Source organism: Varanus komodoensis, unplaced genomic scaffold (genome assembly GCF_004798865.1).
Source record: "Varanus komodoensis strain SLA01 unplaced genomic scaffold, ASM479886v1 scaffold11, whole genome shotgun sequence".
Taxonomy (NCBI): Eukaryota; Metazoa; Chordata; class Lepidosauria; order Squamata; family Varanidae; genus Varanus; species Varanus komodoensis.
The window spans coordinates 12,418,360-12,428,705 of NW_025335317.1; the positions used below are offsets into that span (position 1 = coordinate 12,418,360).

At 42.3% G+C, this 10,346-nt stretch overlaps 1 protein-coding gene across 1 annotated transcript in view; it reads right to left on the reverse strand.

The window, feature by feature from the left end:
- The window catches only part of CCDC6 (coiled-coil domain containing 6), a 48,380-nt gene extending 38,079 nt beyond the window's left edge, over nt 1-10,301 (reverse strand). The window contains exon 1 of the mRNA XM_044420388.1: nt 10,020-10,301. Within this exon, the coding sequence (XP_044276323.1) occupies nt 10,020-10,301 (282 nt within the window). The remainder of the gene's footprint in view (nt 1-10,019) is intronic.
- Between the last annotated feature and the right edge of the window lie 45 nt (nt 10,302-10,346).

The following is a 10,346-nucleotide window of genomic DNA, read 5'->3' on the forward strand; positions in this document are numbered from 1 at the left end:
GTTTGCTGCCCCAAGGAGGCCTTCCCATCCTCCAATGCTGTGTGTTATCTCACCCCTCAATTTGCCAAAAGCTGCTGTTACTTGCAAGATGCTGTGAAAAATTCACTAAGAGCTTCTCAAAACAAGTCCAGAGAGAAAGGTATGGCACTTCTTACTCTCCCTTTCCTAGTAGTTAAAAAAAAAAAACCTGTAAAACTCCAGCTTAGTTAAATCAGGATAAGTCCCTACCATCTATATTGACCGAACTAAATTGCTGGGTTTATCAGTGACCAAAAGCAATTTTTTCACACATGATGCTTGCTTGCAGTTAGACCACTAGAATTTCTGCACCATTTTTCTTCTTCGAAGACCAAACCCCTTTTGCTACTATCACAAAATGCTTTCTGATCTCATCCAAGGGTTTCCAAAATCAATTTCCTACATGGAATAGGTGTGTGTGGGGTGCTGACAAACAAGTCTGAATCCTGAACTGGACTCATAGAATTAGTTTCACAGTTCTTCTAATTCCTGGCCTAAGTCCCAGAACATGCAATAACAAAAACATGTAGCAGTTTAATCATTGATAGCTCTCGGAATAAAATGGTAAAAGAAAAGAAGTTGGTAATTTCAGTAACAAAGAAAAAGATGACGTATATTTACTTTCATCTCCTTTCTTCTGCCAAGGCCCAAAAGACAACATGGAAAACAACTGTAAACGCCTGTTCCAGAAAAGAGAATGTGTATGTTGGCCTCATTTTTCAAACCAGGTATTTCATTCCAATATTGTTAGGCTGGATGCTACAACATACACACAAATTCAATTGCAGGAAGAGCAAAACTGGCATTTTGACCATTTAATCTATCACAGAGCCTTTAAAGTAAATCAAAGTCAACATCAAACAAGAGGGTGCCATACTGGTAAGAACCTAGTTTATTACAAGTTTGCTATCAGGCATTTCATTGATTGACTGGATGTTTTATTCATTCATTCAATGCAAGCCAAAAGCTAAGCAAGTATTTCAGGCTTCTCAAATGTTTAGATTTTGTTGACTGTTGCACAAGATAAGGGCAACAAAAATTATCAGGGGAGCTGGAGCAGCAACCCTTTGAAGAGTGTCTACAACAACAGGGACTGTAAAACGTCGAGTTAAGGGAGACGTAACAGAAGTGTTCAAAATTATGCATGCTGTGGAGAGAGTAGAGGAGGAGACATTTTTCTCCCTCTCCCATAACACTGGCACCTGGGATGATCCCATGAAGTGGATTGGTGGGAGGTCTAGAACGAGTAAAAGGAAGTACTTGTTGACACAGTAAATCGTTAAGCTATGGAATTTGGTGCCACGGGAAGTGGTGATGGCCACCCATCTGGATGGCTTTAAAAAGGAACTGGACAAATTCATCAGGGTGAAGAGTATTAGTGGTCAGTAGCCTTGCTGGCTGTGTAATACCTCCTTTCCCAGAGGTGGCCTGCCTGCATACAGCAGCTGCTGAGGAGACTGGGCAGGAGGAGGTTTTGCACCTACCTTGCTGGGGGATTCTGTGAGCAGCTGGACTGCCACTGAATGCATGGAGCGCTGGAGTAGATGGAGCAGACCTGGCCTGCAAGAACCAGGTTTAAATTCCTCTTCGCCCATGAAGCTCATTGAATTCATAGAATTCAACTGAGTGGGGTGGATGCCTTAAGTAGCTGATTTCGGGTGTTCCTAAAGGATACATTATTTAAAACATATAATTGATGAATTTTTTCTTCCTTTCCCTGTAAAAATCAAGTACTTTTTCTCTCAGTCTCTGCTCAATCTACCTCACAAGTTTGTTGTGGTGACTGGGGGAGGGGGGGAGTAATTTAGCTCCCATTTAGTTCAGTGCAGGCAAGTAGGCATATAAATTTATTTATTTATAAATTTATTTAAGATTAAATAACAGTGCCCCACTAGTGATTCACAAATAAGTAAATGAATCACAGCTATCTGCTTAAGCCAATCTGGGAGCTAAAGCTGGTTTTACCATTGCTTTCCCCAATACATATTAGAAAAAGCTGGAGCTGGCTCTTTCCTGATCTGTAGTAGTTTTTTATGTATATTTCCTTTCATCAGATGTGAAGAGGGCCTCAGAAGAAAATAATTGTGACTTTCAGGCACATCTTATTTTAAATCAGTAACTCAAGCATCACAGTCCAAAGAACTATTTAGAGTTTATGTTAACCTAGTGGTGTTTTTTTTTTCAAGTGAACACTGGATACCCCATGCCACAGCACAAACTGCTTTTAAAATTTGCTTGGTTTCAAAAGCAGCTTGCCATCTGGAATTGGTATATGTGGGCGGGGTGAGAGTGCAATTTATGAAACAAGCCTTGTTTGCTGGGATTCTGATTCTTGATCACAATTTAAACTACTGGTTAAAAAAAAACCTTTACACTTTAGAATTTTATACCACATAGGACTTAAAATCTCTTTTAAAACACTTAAAAGAGTACTGTTTTAGTCACTAAACAAATAAATAAGAAGTTCTATTTTGGGCTCTTCCATTTGATCATACAGTAAAAATTTGCTGCTACATTTTGATGGCATCTACCAAGGGAAACCAATGAACAAGGAACTACTTGTCTTGGAAGTTAGGATAGGATAAATATACCTTTTGCTTAACCATTTGTTTACATGGGCTTTTTACATTGGTGGCAAATACTCCAGCAGGTCACCTTTCTATTTTTGCAGTTTTTCAGGACAAGCTCGTGAGAAACATCCCAGGAATTTTTAACCTGCTTCAGTGGAACTGTAAAGGAAAGAATAATGGAAGCTTGGACATGCCTGGGAATTGTTAGCCCCTGGGAGTAGATACTCATACATTAGGCTTTTGCAACTTTCCTTTCTGTTTATTAATAAAGCTTATTTGTTCCTGTTTCATAAAAGCCTTGAAATGACAGCAATAAAACAAAGTATTAAATTGTTTGTTAAAAAAAGAACACATTTAAAAACCAACCGCAATTAACATGCTAATGTAACAGCCAGGTATTTGGTTTGTCAGGTCTCTCATCTGTGGGCATACTTAGAATGTTGACAGTGTGTCATGGCAACACCATCAAATAGGCTCATCCACTGAAAACTACTTTAGAGAACTTACCATCTCCAAAGGAAGGGGATAGAGATTTCTGAGAAGCTATGGATGTTCTAGGTTCCTGACCTTTTGGCAGGATTTCTGAAGACAACCAAGAAAAAATCCAATGGGATCCTGTCCTATGTGACACTGAAACACCTCTAAGGAACTATGAGATGTTGTCCTTAATAGTCAGTACAATAGATACAGATCTAAGGTTTTCATTGCCTTGTGCATCTAAACTAAGAATCTTACACTAGACAGGAAATGAAGAGGGGAAACCCTTCCGATACCTTTTAATCTTCCTTACTGGAAACCAGTCAGAAATTGAAGTGAGCCTCTATATTCTTGTTCCCCAGGCAATGTCTGTGCAAGATGACTTCATTTTTTATAGGCAAGGCCCTACATTCCCTTCCTCCTAGAGTGCTGGGTGCTTGAGATGTCTGCTATTAGATAGAACTTTTATACTTCTAGAGCCAGACAAGGAAGAACAACTTCTGGGAGACAAAGCAGCTTGTACTTGTAAGAGTAACTGCCTAGCCTCCTGGGAAAGCTTTGGAATCCTTAATAATCGCCCAACTGATCCAACTGAGATGGACTCACTGGGACAAAGCAGCCTTCCCAGGACACAAGAAACTAAAGTTTCTCCTAGTCACCATCTCCATAGACATTACACCTGAAACTGATATGGCCTTTACTGGGCTTACCATGCTGGAGTCACCGCCAACAATGGCTGCTGGCTATTCTAGGCAGGACAGAGGTATCTCACATATGTAGGCTTGTCCCATGTTCTGTTAAAAATATCATTAAGGGCAGATTAACAGTTAAAATAGTAGGGAAATAAAAAGGTCTTTGCCTGGTGCCAAAAAGAGGGCACCAGGCAAACCTCTCTAGGGAGCTCATTCAAAAACAGTGTGCCACTCTGGCAAAGACCCCTTTTCTTGTTGCCACCCTCCTTATGCATAGGCATACAGGAGTAATGTATGCCCTGGAAGCTGGTGTTTCGCCTCCCACACACAGCATAGCTATTTTGTACTTGATGGAAAAGATCTATACTAATAATCCTCAAATTGATATTAAAGCATGCAAGTGTACTGCAGGGGAAATGGTAGAAGAGTATTTTTAAAAATTCAACTAATGAATTGAACAACAATTCAATTCCTGCAAGTTTAAAGTCTCTATATTCAGGGGATTCTGCCTAATCTGTCTCAGTCCAAATCACTGTTCTGGCCTTCCAGACTCCTCTTCACCCTCCATTTGGTGATAGGTACTTCCCTCACATATTTTCCTCAAATGAAATCTGATCATCAAATCACACTGCATACAGAGACACAGCAAAAACCTGTGCTCAGATGTTGCACACTCTGAAATGTGACTCAGAAGCACTGATGAAAAGCTCCTGTGAGAGCAGGGAGTTTTTATGATTGCAAACCTAATGCAGTCTGCTTTTGGAGCACACGAATAAAATATGCCTCAAATTACAATTCAGGAAAAATGATCTCAGCTATCATAAGCATAGGGAATTTCGCCATTCTCTCCTAGTATCATCTGTTTTCTAAATGTTAAAAAAGTTACCCTCCATGGCTGGGTACACTTGAATATGTAATAGCAAAAGCAGTATTTGGTACTAAATGTCCAAGTTCTATATTGAAATTTAACAATTAAATGAATTAACCTTTATTTCTGTTTTAAAAGGCAAACACAAAAACCTCTTTCAATTTTCTTTCGTATATGCCTTAAGACTCTCATACAGCAAAAAAGAGGGTCAAGAATAGGTTTAAATTATACACATTTCCTTTTAAAAAACATTTACTGTTATTTTGACAATCTAAAAGTCTTACATGAAAGAGGAAATGCTTCTAAACCTGTAACAGTGAAAAATAGTAAGAATCCATTGTTATATATTCATTCTGTTCTTTTTCACACTTCCAATCTGTTCCTTGCTACTTGTGAAGACTTTGTTATACACAATTGATTTTAATACCACTTCTTCATGCCCCACCTCTGCATCTACTTTGATTTTTCAATATCTAAACTGCTTTGCTAAAATATAAAGTGATTTCAAAAGACATTTTACAAAGAATTTTGGGGATACAGAAAGCTGAATGACAACAGGTTGCTACATAAATGCTGCACCTTTCCACATACTTTGCTTACCTTGTCAGAACTAACTGTTCTACTAAATTCCTGAATATACGGAAATAATTTATAGAGAAACTTCTGATCAATATTTAACATTTAAGCCCCTAAGAACAATCTCTATGAATCTATCTGGTCTCCTCTGCTACTTGTATTTCAGGAAAAAAGTTTCATGCATATATGAGACTGTGGCTTATCCTGGTTCCTAATTTTACACAAGATTTAAGAGTATATAATGGCATTTGCCTACAACCTTCCTTTACTATCCTTTTCTTTCCCTTCCTCCCCCACTATTCTAGATTGAAAGCTTCTTGAGAGCATAGACCTCTGCTGCCTCTGTAGAGTAACATGAGCACTAATAGCATAGTAACAATAATGATATCATTGCATTTGTTTCAATTATTATCTACGTCACTTTTGCAGTAATCTGGCCTGACATATTGATGGTGAATGTAAAAGATTAAATATAGTAAGGCTGCTGGCACAGTTTCCTTTTAAATTATTAGGGGCAAAGCAGAATCTCTTGATTAGCTTCTCATTTGTTAGCATTCTTCAAAGCTAATAATCTACTGTATTTCACTACTCCTTCCAAAACTCATAAAGTGATTTCTATATCTGTGCTTGAAAGTACAACCATTAGCACCTACTTCAATATTCAGATTCAAAAATGGAAGAGTTACCAGTTTTTATGACATCAATGAAAATAAAGACTAAAGCATTTTATACAATTAGCCTTTAAATCACCCTGCTTAGGTATCATACTTTTTTATACTCATGCTTTTCATCTACTAGTGCCATAGATTAATTAAACACACTGAGCACAGGAACAAAGCCAATGGGATATAAGTGTGTTTAAGTCTATCTGCATTATGTCCACTATCCTAATCCAAATAAGGATCAATAAGAACTTGAATAAGTCTAAATTGGGATTTGCTTGCAACATGGAGAAGAGGACTGAATAAGCATGCAGATCCACTCTGTATGCTGTTTCAAATTAATAATGGTTTACAATATTTCACTTTCATATTTGGCATTCAAAAGGCGATAAATGTATAATTCTGTAACACTAAAATAGCTCCTCTGAACTAGCATGTGTATGTATAGCCTTTAGCATATCCGAACAGATTCAAAATGAGAGAAAAACTGCAGTGTGCCATCCAATTTTCAAATAAACATGCACATTTAAGAACTGAATAAACTTAATGATAAACAACTTCAGTAAAAGACAGACTTGCTCAGCCTGTGGATTAAGCAGGCACTTGTCAGGAACGGTCACTTGATAATGTGTTAGGTTTTGTGGAATTGGTATGAAAACTGAATATAGTACTGTAGAAATGTCATTGCCCACATGATACAAGTTCATGTTTTTTGACCCACTACCATTACAAGTCAAGCTTGTTTTGAACGTGTCTGCAAAATTTCAAGTTGTAAAAAACAATCAGCCTCCAGCAGCACAACCAGCACTTAAGCAATAAAAGTGCACACAGCTGGCTATCCTGTGATTGGGATATTGGGACAAGTCCCTGCCCCCCATGATTTTGGAGTCCTTTAAAATGTTTTTAAAAATCATGTTATTTCACTATGTGAAAGGATGTGTTTTTGCTACATATCTTTGTATTTCTTAGAAGAAATGAAAAGCTGTATTTTAAGCTTGGGCATGCTTCTTCCCTTTCTTAAGTTGTTCTTTCATGTGAAACTGACCAGAAGAAAGGTTGTTGTGATCCAGTCAAGTCAACTCACGCTTGGTTCATTCATCTGAGAAATGGAGCAATGGGTGCCAGTGGAGAAGGGAGTACAGGAATGAACAACTCCATTTCCCTTCACAAGCAAGACCTTCCCATTTTTGAGTCTCTCCAGCAGTAAAGCTATAAGAACTGGAGTCAGCCAGCGCAGATGTTACTGCATACAGCTCTGCAAATAATTACCCCCACAAGAGCCCCACTTGCAAAAGCAATGTAACTTGAGAGGAAAAGAAGGTTTCACAGGAGGTTATAATTCCTACATTTAGAAAAATTGTGATTATCATCATTAGTTGCTCAGCCTAAATCAGGTGAAATCGAGTCACTTCTAGGTCTGAACGCTCTTCAGATGCTGTAGCAATGATTTGTTCTATTTACTGCTGCAGACTAACTTAGCTCTTCTTTTAGAAACAGCTTTTTAGAGTCCTTTAAACAAGGTGTCAAATCACACATGTACAAATAGCTTTAAAGATGAGCTAATAGGCTAATTCCTGAGAAGCTCCTTATTTGGTTGTTGGTGGTTGCTTTTTTTTTTTTTTTAATCCAAGTGAATAACCTGAAGATTTTAACAGGCACTGGAACTTCTCAGAACCCACAAAGGCCCATAAAAGTAGTTCTGAAATGTATGATTACTCTGGCATTCATATATATCTCCTATTTATTACAACCCTACAAGGTTCAAAGATGAGTACGGCTTATGCTAAGAGAGCTCCAAATGTCATGACACAAATGGATGGCATTTTGGAAATGCCATACATTTTCTGCAATGCAATTGGTAAGAATACATATTTGGCAGAGACCATGGTAAATCTCAGCTGTACCAAGATGAACAATTCAATAAACCCACTGCAGATCACAGCATGTATGATTGCTATTTTTAAGAAATTTAAACTGACATCTATTTCTGCTACAACAAAATGACAAGTCTGGTTCTCTGTCACTAGTGTTAATATTCACACAGTACCTCTGTAAGCAGTGTATCCAGGTTTACAACACACATTACGCTCCTTATCTATTTGGCTGAACTTAGATTTATATGGACCCACACACCAGCCAAGCCAAAATGGTTTAGTTTGCAGGAGTACCCAGTATTTATTAAGACTGGCATATTAAAAGTCTTGCCCTGCACCACATTTTGCATTTGTCAGCTCCAAAGAGTCTTCATCAGGACTGTACTTAGTAACATCCAAAATCCAACCAGATAGCACCTGAAGACAGTAAGTTACACAACACACAAACTGTATGCAAAGTCAAACCTCAAAAGAAGGCAATGCCAAATTTGCATGGCCTCTCCACAGCTCTATATACAAGCAGTTCTGCATCTACTCTAAATCATGACATTCCATTATGATGAAACTCTTCTAAGAACCAAAGCCATGTAAAACAAATTCTTGCTCAAAGCTTCAGAACTTTCCATTTTGGTTCAGAGATTATGACTAGTCCAACACAAGTTTTTAGTCTTGCTCTAAAGAAAACCACGCTGTACCATGGTTTGCCTCAACAAACACACAAACAAAAAAACACTGTTAGATATGATAAAGTATTGTTCATTAAGACAGGACTCTGATATAACTCAATGCATGCAAACAAATGTTTTGCCTGCACAGTATTTTGGCAACACAGTAACCCCAGGCTTGTTGACAAGGCTCCAATACAAAAGTTAGGTAACAGAGCCACATGTCTTGGTGAGTGTTTGATCTCCTACCAGATGTTTCAGGGAAAATATGCTAGTCCTTAGAATTAAACAGGAAAAATGGCATAATGGTCATGGCAAGTGGGGTATGTTCAAAGGGAAGGTCTGTATACTGGAATGAAACCTGAGGGAATGCCATCTGCTAGGGATCCATTACTAAAGATCATGACACTGGGGGGGGGGGGGGGCAGGCTTCCTTCAAGGGGAAGGATGCTATCTTCCCATTATTATGTGTGACTTGCAACCATTCAATAACGATACTGTAAAGACAACTACTTGGTGATCCCACTGGTGAGGAAACTAAGCCTGCTTCATACCTTGATGACCACAGTCAAGAGGAGTTAAGCCAGTCACTGTCTGCATAAACGCCTGCTTTTTGGATCACACTAGTGCAGTTTTCCCCAACCTGGCACCCTTTGGAAGTTTAGGAATTCAACCCCCATCAGCACCAGCCACTGAGCCCAATGTCCATAAATTCTGGAAGTTGTGTTCCCAAACAAGTTGAGAACACCAGGTGCAGGAAAGCTGGGCTACAGAGTTCTCTGGCTTTCCTATCTAAAGGTGAGCTGCACCCGAGGACAACAGCTCACCTGGTTCTTACCTGCCGCATTCACATATAAGGCCTTACTTTGCTTTAGCACATCTATCCACTTATTCAGGACCCTGCCATTCTAAATCCTGTTTGGGGCAGCAGCCATCTCCGATGCCTCCTTCTCTTGGGTGCGCAAGACAAAGAACCCCAATCAACGCGGGATCCGGTGGACAAACTGTCTGCAGGGGAGGGAGGCCCAGGAGGCGATGCAAACCCAGCAAAAAGCACTCCCACGAGCAGATCAGCCACCAGAGACCCAAAGCCAGGCTGCGCAGGGCCCGAGGGAGGCGGGCTCTTGTTCCTCGCCGGCACCCGGCGCCTTCCCGCCCGGAGCCCCCACGGCGACTCTCGCCACGGAGCGAGGGGGCTCACGCCCGGGTCACGCGCCCCAGCCGGCGCTGCCAGGGGCCGCCGCAGCCGCAGCCAGCTGCCCGGGACCGAGCGGCCGACAAAGGAGGCGCGGGAACGCGGGGCGCCCTCCCCGCCTCTCCTGGACGCCTTCCCACGGCCCGGCCCGGCCCGGCCCGGCGCGCCCCACGGGCGCCCCCACCTGAGGCCCCGCAGCCCCTTCCCGGCGGCCCCGCCCATCTCCCGCGTGCCCTCGCAGGCCGGGCCGCGGCGGACACGGAGCGGGGCGCCCCACCTGAGGCGGCCCGAGGCGCCTCGCCCTCCGCCAGGCAGCGGGCGCCGCCGCCCGCCATGGCGCAGGGGCGCTGCGGGAGATGCCCCGCGGGGCGGCTGCCGCCGGGCCTGGCAGAGCGCGTCCCCTCCTGGCCGCCCGCACTCACGATGGTGACGCTGGCCTTGCGCAGGTCGCGGTTCTCCTCCTGCAGCGCTTTGCACTTGAGCTTGTAGGTCTCCAGCTCGATCTTGAGCACCTTGTTCTCCTGCTGCAGCGACGCCAGCCGGTTCGTCAGCTCCTCCAGCCGGAACGGCGAGATCACGATGCCGCCCGCCTTGGTGTTCCCCGCCGAGCCAGGCCCGGACGGGCAGCCCGGCAGCGCGCCCGGCGCCCCGCCGCCGCTGCCCCCCGCGCCGTCCGTGTCGCTCTCGCTGGCGCTGTCGGCCATCCCCGAGCCCGGAGCGGGCGCTGCAGGCGGCCGCGCCGCCGCCGC